Source organism: Myotis myotis, unplaced genomic scaffold (genome assembly GCF_014108235.1).
Source record: "Myotis myotis isolate mMyoMyo1 unplaced genomic scaffold, mMyoMyo1.p scaffold_m19_p_1, whole genome shotgun sequence".
Classification (NCBI taxonomy): Eukaryota; Metazoa; Chordata; class Mammalia; order Chiroptera; family Vespertilionidae; genus Myotis; species Myotis myotis.
In genome coordinates, this window is record NW_023416313.1 from 215,562,591 (window position 1) to 215,580,520 (window position 17,930).

Consider the following 17,930-nt stretch of genomic DNA (forward strand, 5'->3'; position numbering starts at 1 on the left):
GGATGAGTTTTGCTAATTAAGATGGAGGTAACAATTCTTTATCTCCCACCGATTTTTTGTTTTTGTTTGAGAGGAGTGGCCAGGAGGTGAGCGAAGACTAGGCAGCCAGGTCTCCCTCGCCTCCTCCTGGGAGAGCCCCGGGCAGCCCCTGTGGACACGGCGGCCTTTAGGACCCAGCGGCGGGCGTCCCGGAAGTGGAAGGGGCCGAGCCGCAGCCGCGAGGTGCGCGCTGGTCCCGTAGAGTTTGAACTGCGCGCAGGCGCCGGCGGCCGTGGCGGGGCGCGAACGAGTGGCCGCGGGCTGGGGAGCCTCTGGACGCTGCCGGCGCTGGACCTGCGGTCCTGTTCCGTCCGGCCGGGTCGCGGTGCGCGGGCCGCTCGGATCCCGGGAAGACGTGAGTGCGCGGCGGGGCTGGAAGCGGAGCATCCCGTAAAGACACGAGGTAGGGCCCCTGCAGGGCCTCGACTTCCTCCAGTAACTGTACCTCTTGGGCGCGAGCGGCAGGCGCTGCGACCCGAGTCCTGCGGGGAGGGCCCCCCCCCCCCCGCGCGGGTTCTTGTCCCCCCGCTCCACGGAGTGCGTGGGTGGTCTCGGCTGTTAGGAGTGACAGCTGGGCACGTGGCGCGCGCGTTCCCCCGACGCCAGGCACGTAACCCTTCTGGGCTCAGTTTCTCCACAAATGGGACCCGTCGTGGTACTCGGCGTAGACGTGTGAGAGGGAAATGAGTTAGTCCCTGGTGAGGCGCTGCGGATTGTGCCTGGCCCGGGGAAAGCGCAGAAAAGTCAGCAGCTGTCATTACTTCCCAAACGTACCCCGAACCCCCTCGCTCCATCCCCACCGCCTGCATCAGTCTGCATCCCGATCCCATGCGGCTGCCCCTTCACTTCGACTTCCGTCTCCCTCCAAACCATTCCCCACCCAGACTTGCAAGGAACGGAATACTTTTTAAGGGGTCAGTTGGACCAAGGAGCTCCCCTGCTTATTAAAACCCTCCCAGTGGCGCCCCTTTGTTCTTAAAATAAAATCCGGTGTCTTGAACACGCCTTGCTCCTCCCTTTCCCCACCCCCTTCATCCTGGGCCATTGTACTCCTTGCCCAAGTCCTTCCCTCTGCTCTTGCATTGATTACAGCCTCGTTCCGCCTCCTGGCCTTTGCAGGTTGGGTTTCCTTTCCTTGGAATACCGCTTCACCCCACCCCTGCGGGTTCCTCTCATCCCTCAGGTCTCACTTAAATATTGCTTGTTCAGAGTGTTCCAGAGAAAGGACAGCCCTGATTCTGTCTCATGCCTGTAATATGTAAGGAATGCCTGTAAAGATACCTTGGGTGTTTTTTTGTTTGTTTATTTTTGTGTTGGTCTGTTTCTTTCCCCCTGAAGTATACGTCCTCCGAGGGCAGAACCCGTCTGTATGTGGTTAACTTTTAATTCCCAGTGCGTGGCACATAGCAGCTGTTCAGTAAGTATTTGTTGAATGAATGAATGAACTCTGGGAGGTAGGTATGGTACCCCTTTTACAGAGGAGGAAACTGAGGTTCAGCAGTTAAGGAACCTGTACGTGTGCACCTTGACCACCTGGCAATGACTGGATTTGAAATCGTGGCCCATGTCTGTCCACTGCTGGTCACACCCGGCCTCAGTTGAGGAGCCTCACTCCCAGGCCCTCCTGATGATCTGCAGGATCCATAAAGAGAAGCAGCTGGAAGCATTACAGAATTCCCCCAGCTGGTTGGAGGCGGGAGGGGGAGAGGAAGAGCTAACAGCTTTAAGAGGAGTACTCATTTGCGTCCACAGATTGTTTAAATCCTTAATATAAAAGCTCTAACATTTCAAGTTGGCAGTTGGTGGGAGAATGTCTTTAGATTTTCATCCTCCTTGGCATCAGTTTTCCTCTTGTCAGATAAAGAAAGTAGAAATTACCCAGTGTGGTTCACAAAGTAAAAGTGTTTTGCTTCATTACAAGTTCTTTCTCTGCAGGTTTTAGCAGTTCGATTTAGGGCCAGGCCAGTAAGATAATTATGAAGTTAGCTGGGTCCTCATGGAAGTACTTCTAGATAATGTATAGACAGAATAGATCATTTGACACTGTCTCTTTTTTTCTTTATTGATTAAGGTATTACATATGTCTCCTTATCTCCCCATTGTCCCCTACTCCCCCCCCCCCCCACCATGCCCTCACCCCCCTGATGTCTGTGTCCATTGGTTAGGCTTATATGCATGCATACAAGTCCTTTAGTTGATCTCTACCCCTTACCCTCACCCTCCCCTACCTTCCCTCTGAGGTTTGACGGTCTGATCTTTGAGGGCTTTAAGATTATGGTAAGTAGCTTATCTTTGGGGAAGTAAGAAATAATCACTAAAGTCCTTTGGGCTCCATGCTTCAGTGAGGAATAGCTGTGTAAGTTCCAATTTGACTGTAAAAAAATTTAAGCATGCTCAGAATTACTCCTGAAATTCCTTAAATTGGCCTTAATCCCAGCGACCAGTTGGAAGCTTCAGGGTCAACAATGAACATTTTTGTTTTGGGCTTTGGCTCAACCCCCATCTAAGAACGAGGCCTAGATTGAAAGACTAAGGGAGAGGAGAGAGGGTGACAAGGATTTTTGCTGTCACTTTCTTTGCCAGATTCCATAGCCGATCCTGGTAATGTGCCTGAGAACACCTGCAAAGCTGTTCAGTTTGCTGTCAACTCTGCATTTGCTGTCAAATGCTCTTTTTCTTTTTCCTGGGAGTGATTAAGTCCATGATGATGTTGGTTACGGGGCTCAGCGTCTGGTAGGTGTCAGTGCGCTGTATGTGTTCCAGCCGCTCACAGGACAGGGAGTTCAAGAGCAATAGAGGTAGTTTGCCAGTGGCCTGGGGAATGGGAAATAACGATATTTCCACCTTTCATTTCCAGAAGTATCATGTCTCAGGAAGGTGATTATGGGAGATGGACGATATCCAGCAGTGATGAAAGTGAGGAGGAGAAGCCCAAACCGGACAAGCCGTCTACCTCTCTCCTCCATGCTGGGCAGGAAGCAGCCTGTGAGCCAAGGTACACCTGTTCCGAGGCTCGGAAAGCCGCCCACAGGAGGAAGGTGTCACCCCTGAAATTCAGCAACACAGATGGGGTTTCAGAAGTTTCACCTCCCAAGAAGCACAAGAGTGGTTCCCAGGAAGACCTGGGCTGGTGTCTCTCCAGCAGTGACGATGAGCTGCCACCAGAGACGCAGCTGACGGCGGCTGAGAAAGTGGCCCTCAAAGAGGAGAAAGGCGTCTCCCCTCCCACACAAAGTGCCGCCCCAAGGGCTGGAAGTCATGGCCCTCCTGCCCGCCCCACGCTCACAGAGGACGAAGACGAGTACGAAACGTCCGGGGAAGGCCAGGACATTTGGGACATGCTGGATAAAGGGAACCCCTTCCAATTCTACCTCACTAGAGTCTCAGGAATTAAGCCAAAGTATAACTCCGGAGCCCTCCACATCAAGGGTAAGTACGGGGTGCTGGTGTCCGGAGTCACGTGAGAGGGCCCCTCGGGTGAAACCACAAGGTTAGCTAGAATGGTCTCCAAGATCATCATGGACTTAATCACTCCCAGGAAACAGAAAAAGAGCATTTGACAGCAAATGCAGAGAGTTGACAGCAAACTGTTCACTTAGACAATGGTCGGCAAACTGCGGCTCGGGAGCCACATGCGGCTCTTTGGCCCCTTGAGTGTGGCTCTTCCACAAAATACCGACTTCTGCTCATGGGCCACGAAGTTTCAATCGCGCTGTACGTGCGCGCCTGCACGTGGTATTTTGTGGAAGAGCCACACTGAAGGGGCCAAAGAGCCGCATGTGGCTCACGAGCCGCAGTGTGCCGACCACGGACTTAGGAGATCAGAGGATGTTTCTCAGGCCCTGTAGAGCAATGCTTTGGAATATTTAGTGCAATGTTTAAAATTGTTTTTAACTGTTAACTTACAGATCAAACTTGATCAGTAACACTTTACTAATGAAGTAGCAAATACTTGACAACAGCAGTTCTCTTTGGTCCCTGGATCAGCAGTATCAGCATCCCCTAAAACCTGTTATAAATGCATGTTCCCGGCCCCATCCGGATTCCCTGGGAGCAAGGCTCTGCAGCCTGTTGTAACTAACTCCATAGGGAATACGAATGCCCAGTCAAGTTTGAGAACTGCTACTTGGAACCCTGGTTTTGGTTTCCGGTAAAGAAGCAAAAAGACAATGCCAGAATGCAAATAGGTGTTTCCGTTCTGAACCAAAAGATGGCCTATGGTTGCTTTGATTATTCCCTGAGGTGCGTGTGTCATATTGTTCTATACATATATTTGGTCTTCATCCCTGGCTATATTTGGTTTTTGTCCTGGAGTGACTCCAAAGTAATTAAAGGGCAAAGAAGTGTGTTTTGTTATTCGTAACAAGCCCCTTTCAGCCACACCTGGGTTTATGTTAATGAGGTGACTTTTGGAAAGCCCCTAAGAATGGGGCTGGTTGCCCAGTGAACCAGCCCTGTGACCAGAGTTGGGACTTCCAGCCTCATCCTTCACCTCCAGGAAGAGGAGCAGGACTGGAGGTTGAGTTAATCACTAATGGCCATGATTTCATCACTCCAGCCTATGTATCTCTTCCGCCTGGCTGTTCCCAAGTTGTATCCTTTTATAATAAACCAGGAATCTAGTAAGCAAAGCTCCTTCCTGACCTCTGGGAGACTTTTCAGCAAATTGTCGAACCTGAGGAGGGGATCATGGGAACCCTCAAGTTACAGTCAGAAGTACAGGAGGTCTGGACTTGTGATTGGCATCTGAGGTGGGGCAGCCCTGTAGGACTGAGTCCTTCACCTGTGGGGTCTGATGCTAACTCCACAGCATCAGTAGGGTGTCCACAGCTTAGAGCTATGGGTGCCTCTGTCCTTGCCTTCACAGAAAGTGAGTTAGTCCTGGGGTGGGGAGGTTACTTGGTAGGGACTTGAAGGAGTATGTGAGGGTGGTAAAAGTTCAGAGATCTGGAAAGAAGGACAGCATGCATCATTATTGTCCTTATTGTCAGCTTCTAAAACTGACCGCTCATCCAGTATCGACGTTGTAGCTTTTAATTTTGCATTGTATTTTTTTTATTTATTTACTTTTTAAAATATTTTATTGATTTTTTACAGAGAGGAAGGGAGAGGGACAGAGAGTCAGAAACATCAATGAGAGGGAAACATCGATCAGCCGCCTCCCCACCAGGGACGTGCCCACAACCAAGGCACATGCCCGTGACCGGAATCAAACCCGGGACCCCTCAGTCCGCAGGCCAACGCCCCATCCACTGAGCCAAACCAGTCAGGGCAAATTTTGCATTGTATTTTATTAAAGAATACATAATAAGTATTAGCAAACAGCGCAGGGAAATTTTCTCTTGAACGTTAGGGAACTAAAGCCTGGCTTTGTAGTAATTTTTCAGTTCACAGTTTTCTAAGCTAATTTTTTGAGCATCAGTGACGATTAAGTCAGTTGTGATTATTATTGCTAGAGAATGTCTTTCAAAATATGAATTATGTTTAAATGTTTGATCTTCACAGATATTTTATCTCCTCTATTTGGGACACTTGTATCTTCAGCACAGGTGAGTTTGCGATTGTTTTTTTGGATGAAAGGGGACAGATAATTAGCTTCATGAGAAAATAGGAGTGAGTGATGGGGACCGGTGTCTCAGTCCTGTGCAGGGTCCCCAAGATGGAAGGGGGATGCCACTACCAGTGGGCTCCTGGCTCTGGATGGGACCACAGGGACTGACTAAGAAGTCACTTTGAAAAAAATTTCAGCCCCAGGGACTTGTTTTGGGAACACTGATAATCTCATGGCACTCTGGTGCGACCCCCAAAGAGCTGTGGGTGGAGAGGTGAAAGCCAAGTCTAGTCTGATTGAGAAAAGTAAGACATCTCCTGCACCTACCCAACAAAAGTGACTAAAAGTTATGGCTGCTTCTTTCTGCATGTGTGGTTGCTCCTGCCCCACAGAGCTGGTCCCTGTGTGGTGACAAATCACTTTAATGCTCCAGAGCGTCCAGTAAATGGTCAGGAAAAAAGGTCACTTCCCTGAAGAAAGCAAAGCTTTCTGCGCCTTTCATGTTTGGTTTGGCCTCACAATTCTTGACCTCCAGATAAAACCTCGGGGGGGGGGGAGTCGAGTCACTCTGTCCAGGAGGGTGGAGGACCACTCAGGTGTGGGGAGGAGCCCCCCTGGGTAAGTCCAGTGCAGACCCTGGGGGTTCAGCTGTAATCATAAGCCTAGTGAACGTCCAGTCCCAAATGCCTGTTTGCAAGGCTAGCTCCTAAGTTAGGCTGAAAGCGGATGGTCTCTTCTAAAAGTCCTTTTTATAATCACCGAGGGGGAAAGGGACACATTTATAAGCCCTTTTGTTTAAATTAATCAGAGATCCCTCAGAAATAGCAAATACAAATGCCGCCAAGCACGCAGACATAATTGCCCTCGAACCTGCTTTCTCACAGGCTCCTCCATTGATTCAGACCCCCCTGGGCCATGCGTTCCCTTCAAGGCGTATCGCAGGTTGGTTTATGAGTATTGTGGCAGAACTGTCTGGGCTTATAAATAAAACATGTAGTTCATCATTATTTTAGAGTTTCTTTCAATCAAATAACCACCCAGCTCTCCGTATAGACTGCCTGGCTAAGTCCCCCGTGACTGACTTGCTTTTCTTTCCCCCCATCTAGTTTAACTACTGTTTTGACGTGGACTGGCTCGTAAGACAGTATCCACAAGAGTTCAGGTGAGTCCCCGGGACGATAGATGGCATTAAAACACAAGATCTGTGCTTCTCAGGCAGCTGCCGGCCATCTTCGTTGAACATCTTTTGAAACCATCCAGATCATACAAACATTGGGAAAACAGCATTTTTTTTTTCTATTCTAGCTAATCACCTGTATTCCTTATACAGACTTGACCATTTTCCTCCATTTCTCTGTCCAGAAGTAGATCAGGACAACTTCCATCCCACATAAGAGAACTTTGTGTCCAGTGTTAGAGTGAAGGAAAAGAGCGCTGCCCTGTCCCCTCCCCCCGCTGCCCAGCCCAGTGAGCATGCCCACCCGTGGCCAGCGTGTCAGGCATTACTTGGCACATCAACACTGTTCTGAGAATCACTTCCTAAATGATTCTCCTTGTAGTTTGAGTTAATAAAGGGGCCCCAGGGCCTTCCCTTACTCAGCGGATGGAGGTGATGGGTTTCAGTCTGTCTCCTGGAGTTCCTCAGCCTGGGGTCCAGCAATACAGACTGAACAGCATCGCACAGTGATGTGTGCCATCCTGGTTTCTAACACACTTACACGGCAGGCTCCGTAACAGCAAGTGAGGCCGAGGAATGCGCACGCAGGAAGAATGATTGTCAGGTCCTCAGAGTCCTGGGTTCATTTAGGAACCAGATGGTGGAAATCATCATTAACAGTAGATGAAATGCCATTGAAATTTCCCAGGGCGCTGGCACTCAAAGGCTTGTATTTGGCCTGTGACCCATAGCATTCATTTTAGCTGCATATGACAGAAAACCCAAAATAACAGCAGCTTAAACAAGAAAGAAAAAATTTTTCCAACCTAAGAACTCCACGAGGTAGACATTTAAGAGCCTGGATTGGGGGCCGTCATGGTTCTCAGAGAATTAGCCTTTCTGTCTTTCTGTCCTGCTGCCCCCACATGTGACTTTAGTTCTGAGTCACCTTGCGGACCAGGATGGCACCTGGAGCTCCGGATCCCCGGTCTGTGTTCCAGGTGGCAGGAAGGAGAAAGGGGAGAAGGATGAGAGGGCCACATCCCAGCCGGGCCCCCTCTGAGCGGCCTTCCTGAAGTCCCACTGAACACCTGCTTATATTTCATTGAGCGGCAGTCACAGGATGATGACTGGCTCTGAAAGAGGCTGTAAATGAGGTTTTGCTGAGCACACCCTGTCTGACTACGGTCGGGATTTGTTAGGAAAGGAGAGAACGGACATCAGGAGGCAGTGAGCCATCTGCATGGGCTCCTGGCCGTAGATGTCCCTGTTAGTTGCACCAGCACCTTTTCGTTACTCATCCCTTTGCTTCTCAAAGACCTTGAAATCGAATTGCCACACCCTTCAAGTCCTGCTGCCCCCACGTGTGACTTTCAAGTGTTGCCAAAGTATAGACCACAACTCCTTGTGTATCTGTTACGGGTTGAATTGTCTCACCCCAACAAGGATCTGTTGGAGTTCCAACCCCCCCAGTCCCTCAGAATGTGACTTATTTGGAAGTAGCTTTTTGGGGGGATAATCAAATCAAAATGAGGTCATTAAGGGGCGTCTTACTCTAATGTGACTGGTGTCCTCATAAGAAAGAAATTTGGACACAGACACAGGGAGAACACCGCCAGGAGCTAGGAGAGGCCTGGAGCAGGCCCTTCCCTCCCAGCCCCACAGGGAACCAACCCTGCTGACACCTTGCTCTCAGCCTTCTTGTTTCCGGAACCAAGAGACAAGTCCTGTTTCTAAGCCCCCGGGTTTGTGGTACTTTATTAATCCCCCCACCCCCAACAAACTTGTCCGGTACCCCCTGGACTCTCATAACTGATCGGGGACAGAAGAGTCCTGCCTTCCCACACCCACTCGCTGCTCAGTGCTCCTGGGGAACGCCGGCCATCAGGAGCTGTAAGGAGGAGGAAGGACCTAGATGTCAAGTTAAGGCAACATCCGGAATTTACAGAGAGAAATTCTGATCTTGGAGATTGTACTGCCTTATGTCGTCATTCAGATACTGCCATAGAGGGGTTTTCCAGAAAAACAGACCAACGGGAGATACAGTATGTGGAGAGTTATTATGGGCAGTTGGCTCAAGAGGGAGAGAACAAATTCTCCCTCCACGTTTTATTTTTACTTTGGGCTGCCAGTGGACTGGATGAGGCCCCCCACATTGGAGTCCACCCATTCAAAGGCCCATCTCATCCAGAAACACCCTCACAGACACACCCAGAAATGATGTTTTATATGAACACCCCTTGGCCCAGTCAAGTTGGCACATAAAATGAACCATCACAGCCTTTTTGTGACGGTTTATGGAACCAATAAATTTGAAGGAGTTAATGCAGATTTCAACTTCTGTCAGTAATGGTTAATCTCTTTATTTTTAAGAAAGTCCTGATGATCTGATAACAGTAGTTATTTCTAGGTGGTAGCTGTTTGAGTTCCTCTTACCTTGTTCTCTGTCTTGTTTTTCTAGTTGTAAAATAGAAAAAAGTTGCGAAGGTGTGGTTTCTTAGTTTTATTTGAACTAACATGTTATAAAGTTCTTGGGGATTAGTTAGCTAGGTGCTTGTACCTGAAGTGCATTTTCTATAATGTTTCTTTTTAGTTGCATGTTGCCCTTCACATATGGTAGAGAATCATTCTGCACCGTGATTGATACATGTGGAAGTAGCTACCTTTGTTCATCTTGCTTGATTGTTCCTTGAATAAAAATCCAATTTTTGTTTTGTTGGGTGTGCTTGTAAAGGTATATTGACTTCTAAGGATTATCTCACTTTGAATTAACTGGAGAAGATCATAGTTCCCTTAAAAGCCTTTTAATCTATTCTTGAAGAGTATTCTCTTTTTTAAAATATATTTTTATTGATTTCATAGAAGAAGGGAAAAGAGAAAGAGATAGAAACATCAATGATGAGAGAATCATTGATTGGCTGCCTCCTGCACACCCCACACTGGGGATCAAGCCCGCAACCCGGGCATGTGCCCTGACCAGGAATAGAACTGCGACCTCCTGGTTCCTAGGTCAACACTCAGTCACTGAGCCACGCCAGCCAGGCCTGAAGAGTATTCTCATGTTGTCCTTTAGGAATTAAAAAATACAGCATTTTCAGTGTACCTTGGGCTCTGTTTCATTGAAATAGAACCACCTTTAATGAGTCTGCCTGCTGCTGTGGACCTGGGCCTGTTCACTCTTGTGTCCTGGGAGTCTAGTGCAGTACCTAGCACACAGTAGGAGCTTGGTGAATGTAGGCCTGGTAAGGTCCCAACAGCAGGGAAGGAGAAGAGCATCACACTATACAACAGCAATATTGTGTCCTTAATCCGTCTGAATTTAAACATATTAACATAGAGCTAACTCTGTGCCCTTTGGGACCAAAGAAGATAATTCATAATCAAGGGCTTGCTTGAGTCACAACCCCTCTGAGTCGAAGTAGAGCTTCAGGATCGAACCCCATGAGCCCATTGGAACGGTAACTGGTCAATGAAGATGGACTGACCTGTCCTGTTAGCCCTGGACTCAGTCTCCACATGTGGGGTGATAAGGAAGCTGGTGTTCCCTCACCAGGCAAGAGTCCCGCTCTGTGAATGATGTATTTCACATACTTCTGGCCTCTGCAGGAAGAAGCCGATCCTGCTGGTGCATGGCGACAAGCGAGAAGCTAAGGCTCGCCTGCACGCCGAGGCCAAGCCTTATCAGAACGTTTCCCTCTGCCAGGTAAGCTGCTGTTGCCATTATGCTTGGTCTGAGAGTTGGAAGGAAATTTAGACATTTCATCTTTCTACCTGCCGAGTGCTGGAATCCTCTCTCCTGCATCCCCCACAGGTATTGTCTAGCTTTGGCTTGAATGCTTCCTGAGGTAGCCCTTGTGGTTAGAAAAATTTTTCTTTATGCTGACCTCATATCTCTGTATCAGAGTTCTTCAGGGAAACGTACACATCTCTGTATGTACGGGGGCTGCTGGCAAGTCCAAAGTCCAGGGAAGAACAGGTGTTGCAGTTTGAGTCCACAGGCAGCCTGGAGACCAAATTTTCTCTTCCTTGAAGGAGTTGGTCTTTTTTTCTCTTGAGGCCTTCAGCTGATTGGATAAGGCCCACCTACATTGTGAAGGGTCATCTGTTTTAGTCTAACAAATACTTTCGCTGCCACATCTGACCAAATGTCTGGATGTTGTGGCCTAGATAAGTTGACACATAAAATTAACCATCACAACCTTCCTCTTTGTGACTTCCACACATTGGTACTTATCTTTCCCTCTGGAGCACATGCAATAATTCTCCCCCTAGCATGTGTCGGTGGTTTTTATGTTTGAAGACATCTCCCTTAGTTGTCTCACATTGTTCAGTTGTATTGGATGTACCATGGATCCCCTGTCTCTCCCCAACTTCCAGTCCTCCTCTGGTTGCCACTAGTCAGCCAGCGTGCCTCTCAAAACCTGGGTCTCAGCACTGTGATTCAACCACGTACTTTCTATAGTTGGAATTTGAAAGCATTCCTTTTCCCAGCATATCTGTAGCTCATTTCTACACAGATAAGCCTTAGCTTAGCCATTGCCTAAAATCCAGTTGTTTTGCTTTTGCTTTCCCAAGCAGAAGAGGTTAAACTGCAGTAGGATAGCTCTCATCAGACTAAAGAAAAATAACACAGTGATTAAATCAATAGAAATCGAGTTTTGAGAGGAACCAAGATGGCGGCATAGGTTAACGCCGGAGTTTGCTGCCTTGAACAACTACTTCAAAAGTGAAACCAAAAAACGGAAGGGACATCACCCAGAACCACAGGAACGCTGGCTGAGTGGAAGTCCTACAACTAGGAGGAAAGAGAAACGCAAACGGACACTCAGAGGAGGCGCAGTGCTGAAGTCAAATTCTGAGGTGCGGAGTGCGCGGAGTGGGCTGGCGGCGGAGGGCGTGGTTGGCGTTTTCAATCAGGAGGGAGTCGCAGACTCTGAGCTCCAGATCCGGGCGAGTCTTTAGGGACCCAGACAAACGGGAGAAGCGGGACTGTCTGGCTTCAGTCAGAGCGAGTGCAGCTTTCTCTCCGAGCTTTGCAGCAGGTGCTGGGACTCAGAGAGGCAGAGCCCCTGGGGACAGGACTGAGAGCCGCCATAACTGCTCTCTCCGGCCCACCCTGTTGATCCTGTTCGACCCGCCCCGCCCAAGCCCTGCACAGAGGCATTTGCCGGATAGCCTCAGGCAAAGGCTAGATTAGCACCTCCCTAGAGGACAGAAGTTCTCTCACTGCTGACACAGCTGATTCTCATAGCCACTTGGCCTGGAGGTCAAACCCTCCCTGGAATTAGCTACAACAATCAAGATTTAACTATAAGACTGTGCACAAAGACCACTAGGGGGTGCACCAAGGAAGCATAACAAAATGCGGAGACAAAGAAACAGGACAAAATTGTCAATGGAAGATATAGAGTTAAGAACCACACTTTTAAGGTCTCTCAAGAACTGTTTAGAAGCCGCCGATAAACTTAATGAGATCTACAAGAAAACTAATGAAACCCTCGATCTTATATTGGGGAACCAACTAGAAATTAAGCATACACGGACTGAAATAACGAATATTATACAGACTCCCGACAGCAGACCAGAGGAGCGCAAGAATCAAGTCAATGATTTGAAATGCGAGGAAGCAAAAAACACCCAACCGGAAAAGCAAAATGAAAAAAGAATCCAAAAATGCGAGGATAGTGTAAGGAGCCTCTGGGACAGCTTCAAGCGTACCAACATCAGAATTATAGGGGTGCCAGAAGATGAGAGAGAGCAAGATATTGAAAACCTATTTGAAGAAATAATGACAGAAAACTTCCCCCACCTGGTGAAAGAAATGGACTTACAGGTCCAAGAAGCGCGGAGAACCCCAAACAAAAGGAATCCAAAGAGGACCACACCAAGACACATCATAATTAAAATGCCAAGAGCAAAAGACAAAGAGAGTATCCTAAAAGCAGCAAGAGAAAGAAACTCAGTTACCTACAAGGGAGTACCCATACGACTGTCAGCTGATTTCTCAACAGAAACTTTGCAGGCCAGAAGGGAGTGGCAAGAAATATTCAAAGTGATGAATACCAAGAACCTACAACCAAGATTACTTTATCCAGCAAAGCTATCATTCAGAATTGAAGGTCAGATAAAGAGCTTCACAGATAAGGAAAAGCTAAAGGAGTTCATCACCACCAAACCAGGATTATATGAAATGCTGAAAGGTATCCTTTAAGAAGAGGAAGAGGAAGAAAAAGGTAAAGATACAAATTATGAACAACAAATATGCATCTATCAACAAGTGAATCTAAGAATCAAGTGAATAAATAATCTGATGAACAGAATGAACTGTTGATTATAATAGAATCAGGGACATAGAAAGGGAATGGACTGACTATTCCTGGGGGGGAAAGGGGTGTGGGAGATGCGGGAAGAGACTGGACAAAAATCCTGCACCTATGGATGAGGACAGTGGGTGGGGAGTGAGGGCGGAGGGTGGGGCGGGAACTGGGAGGAGGGGAGTTATGGGGGGATAAAAAAGAGGAACAAATGTAATAATCTGAACAATAAAGATTTAATTATAAAAAAAAAAACAAAAAACAAAAACAAAAAAAAAAAAAAAAAAGAAAGAAATTGAGTTTTTCAAAGACTACTTGTCCTGAGAAGTTTTGGAGACATTGTGGCGTGCCTGATGGTGTGCTCCAGACCGGCCACTAGAGGGCGGGACGAGCTGCAGTCTTTCAAACCTTGCTCAAAGAGCTGTTCAGAAGCTCCCAGATGTAGTCAGGGGTACAGAAGGTTTGTGGCCCCAGCCTGGCCTATTGAAATACCTTTATGCCTTGTCTGTAAGATGAATTATTGACGTTGACATCAGTCAAAGAATCTGTGTATGCTAACACTTCTGTTTTGTACATGTGGGGCCAGAGCTCGGAGATTGAGGCCTGGGTTCTGTCCCAGCTCTCTGCGTACTGACGGTGTCATCCCGGGCTCATCGCTGAACCTCAGTCCTCCATGGTTAAGTGGGCTGCTCATGCTCTTCTTCATTGGGGTGTTGTACAGGGAAGTGGTGCATGTGCACCAAAAAGCGCCCATTAAATATTATCTGTTGAAGTTACTATCAATCTTGATTTTGTGCTTAGACTTGCCCCAAATCAAACAACTTATAACAAAACTGAACTCAAAAGCCAAGTCTCTTGACCATTGCCTTTTCCCAGCTAAATATCAATTTACAGTGTGGCAGTCTTCATTCCAGTTTTGTAATTTTAAAGACATCAAATACAGTTCCCTGTTCTCTCTTCTGTGTCCAGACAAATGCATGCTGGGCTGTGAGCACCCCACGTGCTGAGTGTGAGAGGATAGTGACGGGCCACCTGTCCATGAGCATCTCCAGGACAGGGCCTGTGCCCTACGCTGTGTGTTCAGTTGCTTTACTGCCTCCAGCAAACGGATCCACCCACCTGTCCTGTGGCTGGTGGGCGGGGCTTGTAGCAGTACTGCCAGCACAAGCCCCCTTTCCTACGTGCTTGAAACACTTTTTCTCACTTACTCCTAACAACACAGAATCCCCTAACAGCACCATCATTTGAAAGAGCAGTAAGATGAAGCACGGAGATTTAAATATTTTTCAAAGTCATGCAAAGTTGTGAAGCTAGGATTTTTGCGTTCCTAACTGCTATTTTGACATTTCTATTTTAACTGTCTCCTAGCCTACATCTGGGGCATAGTCTGTTTAACCAAGGTCTTGCTATGCTGGGTGTTAGATAAAATGTTTACTTCTCCACTCATGCCTCATTTATACGTGAAGGTATCATTTTGTAACAAGAAAATGGATTTAATATATTCTTTGTTTTCAGTGCTTGTTATGTTACTAACGTAAGAAAACTTCTGTTTTAACATCACAACACAAGTCTTTCTGATGCCACCACACTCAGTGTTTTTTGAATACGCGCTGAAAACTTTTTGCACTTGTTAATTTCTGTATAAGTCACATTTCTCATTTTAAAACTTTGCATAGAGTCTCATTTGTTTTTATTAGTTTTTGACAACTAAAGAAATTAGGCTCTTTAACTTCTAATTACTATAATTAAAAGTGCAGGAAGTATTGAATTATTCTGGGTAACTTTTTAAAAAATAAAGGTTTTTAAAAACAAGCCTCACTGGATATTATAAAAGCTGTATTGTTTATCAAAAGCTTGTCCACTAGAGGGCAGTAATAGCAGTTAAAAAAAAAAAGACCTGAACCATTTCTAATTTAATTTCCAATAGGTGGGGATATTGAGTTTTTTTTAATAAGTGACTTCTTTTTCTTCCTAGGCAAAGTTGGATATTGCATTTGGAACACACCACACGTAAGCAATTTTTATGAACTGGGGAGAGGGTATGGCTTTAATAGGTCAAAGGATGCTATTCAGAAAGGCCCTTGAAGGAATTCGGTGTGATGATTTTCCTGGGGGCAGGGGAGATGTTGGGGGAATGCTATCAGTAAGGAATTGGAGCAAGTGGAGTTGTTTTCTAACAGCCTGAAGCTACAATACTTTCCACACAAAAGCCTGAATCCCTGGTGCCGTTTCCGCTTTTCTGTTCAGGACATTCGCTGTAGGAGAATAGATCCTGTGGTTTGTGGTCAGTGGTTATGAGTGACTGTATGTGTGTCAGTAACGCACTGTGGATTCCACTACGTTAAAGAGAGTCTTTTATAAGATTCTCAGTCGCATCAAATAGAGAATATTGTTAGGTCAGCTCCATCCTGTGATTGAAAAAACAACTATTTTACAAAAAGTATCAACTCAAGAGGCTGATGCCTGTCCCTGCTCAAGACAGCTCAGAAATTTCTTCTAGAATGCTCTTCTGAAGTCTGCCAACCAGACCGGAGGAACCTGTGTTACTTCCTACTTGGCACATTGCGCCGATGTCCGCTGGGCTCCTGCTTTAGGTTAGTCCTGCGGCTGTTTCTGCTGAGCCCTTTTACATAATTGGTTCTACAAATGAGAATAAGGACTAGACATGGTCGTCCCTATTTCAGCCTTTTTTTATAAAGCACGTTTCTCTAGGAAGGATTTGTGACGTGAATGTGACCGAGCCTCATCTGTCTTCTAGACCAGCAGTGGAAATGGGTAGCTGGCGGCTTCCGGCATGTTCCTTCAGGCGTCTGTCTGTAGGGCAAAAGGGAATCTCTAGGAGGGAGTGTGAGTCTTTCTGTGATCGCCGGTTTCCTGATGGTACGGTGCCCTGAAATGAGGGCACACGTTCATCTTTCTCTCTATCCACTTAAAACTGTATTGTCCAGTTTGCTTCAAGAAAAAGGAACCAGAACTAAAAGAGTTGAGCCATTTCGTAGAGGAGACCTACCGACCCTACGTTATCTGCTCTTAGATGCTCTTGAGTAAATGTTGCAGCATTTACCGACCATCCCTAATTGGAAGCTGCGGTCTAATAGAGGACAGGTCTGAGGGCTGTTGAGGGTGGACTCAGGCACCGCAGGATCAGTTGTTGTTTGTGTCACACTACGCTCACGGGATGCTAATTCAGGCAGAGGACACAGAATGGCATTGTGTAAGGCGGCTCAGCATCTTCCCTAGACCCCCGGTGCCAGGCCCCTGTACTGGCCACGCCTTCTGTGCCAGCAGTCAGCGTTTCGCGGACAGAGTCGCCCTGTATTCCACATGCTAGCAAGTAGTCACGGAGCCTGTGCCTTTGTCCAGGAGGGCTGGGTGTGCTGGGCCTGGCCAGGGTCTGACACACGGATGTGCAATTGAGCCTTCATTGCATAGACCAGAGGCCCCAAGCGGATAAGCAGTTTTCCCTGGGCCAGTGCTGGGGACAGGAGTTTTTGTTTGCTGGCTGCTCCGATGGACTCATTGTTTCCTGTGGTCCATCCTGCCCTCCCCAACACACAAACCACTTGGCAAATTCATTCCTCCTCCTCCCCCCCACCCCCCTGGATTCACCCTTAAATGCTTAAGGGAGTAATTAGGACCTTTCCCAACCACATAGAATGTGTAGTTTGCATTTTGTTAAAATGACAGTCTTGTAGGAGATTGAACTCGTATCTTGTAATCACTGTCCATTGCTCCTTTTAAAATTGCCGGGGTCCAACCCCAGCAGGTCCAGGGGTCCCCAAAGGTGTAGACGGAGTCAGCGAAGAAGGAAGGACACGGAGACAGTGTTCAGTTGATCAGCAGCCTAGCCAGGATCTCCAGCCAGGATCTCCAGCCAAGTTCTGGTCTGGATCTCCAGCGAAGTTCTGCCGTTTATTGTCTTGTTACATCGGTATTTATCGCAGTTGATTTTAATCCTGTCAATTTCTATTACAAAGGTTAGGGCGTTTCTTATCTCCATTCCAGGGAGTAAAGATTATGTAGCTTAAGCATGATTGTTTGTAGTGATTAACTACCCGCCTGGCACTTAGTTAAGGAGTTTCATCCCCTCCCTGACTTCAGGGAAAAATTCCTACCTGGGGAAACAACCTTTCTAGGAGAGGCATCCCCTCCCTGACTTCAGGGAAAAATTCCTACCTGGGGAAACAACCTTTCTTGGAGAGGTGACCTTGGTTAAAACACACAGCGCTAAGGGGAGCAAACATATTAAGAACAGTATGCTATATACGCCAGGTCCCTTGAAACATATGCTGTGCAGATGTTTCTTTCCTGCAGCGACTGTGTCAAGCAGCAAGGATGGACCGGCTTCCGGCATAAAATGTTTTAGAAATTATTCATTAAATATCTATCATATTCTTGAGACACAGCTCTGGGGATATAACGAGTTTGGGACATAATGGGTTTTGTTCTTGCAGCTTTTAGCTTTTTGGTCAGAGAGGCAAGACAAACACATGAGTCAGTAGAGGAGGAAAGCCTTGCAGCTCATGGTGAAGGGGCGGAAACCGCCTCCCCATCGGGGCGGAGTGGAGTGGCCACAGTAAGTAGGAAGTGGCTTGGAGACGGTGCTCACGTTAGCAGGCCTGTGTGGGCTCTGTGCAGAGCAGCTGGAAATGACCTGTTGCAGCCGTCCTGCAGGAGCCCATAGTCCGGTGAGGCACGTTAAGCGTGCTCTGTCCGTGTCTCTGAAGGATGTCGTACACTTTCAGGATGTCTCTCACAAGGCGTTAGAATTCTAAAGCGTTGCGGTTCCCCCAGAACTAGGAGCAAAGTTAGCTCGCATGGCCCTGAGAATTGGAGGCGGGAAGGAGGGAGCCAGAGCAGCTCCACATCC

General features: G+C 47.4%; 1 protein-coding gene across 6 annotated transcripts in view; it reads left to right on the plus strand.

The window, feature by feature from the left end:
• Positions 1–252: 252 nt before the first annotated feature.
• Positions 253–17,930, plus strand: part of TDP1 (tyrosyl-DNA phosphodiesterase 1) — a 54,777-nt gene continuing 37,099 nt past the window's right edge. For 2 of the 6 annotated variants that reach the window (XR_004968461.1, XM_036315302.1), the window contains exons 1-6: positions 256–442; positions 2,897–3,468; positions 5,545–5,588; positions 6,697–6,752; positions 10,353–10,449; positions 15,036–15,070. Coding sequence is in view for 4 of the 6 variants with exons in the window: in XM_036315302.1 (XP_036171195.1) it covers positions 2,904–3,468; positions 5,545–5,588; positions 6,697–6,752; positions 10,353–10,449; positions 15,036–15,070 (797 nt within the window). In the remaining 2 variants the exon portion in view is untranslated. Of the gene's footprint in view, positions 443–2,893; positions 3,469–5,544; positions 5,589–6,696; positions 6,753–10,352; positions 10,450–15,035; positions 15,071–17,930 lie in introns of all 6 variants that reach the window. The other 4 variants (XM_036315284.1, XM_036315276.1, XM_036315292.1 and 1 more) reach the window with 4 other exon arrangements.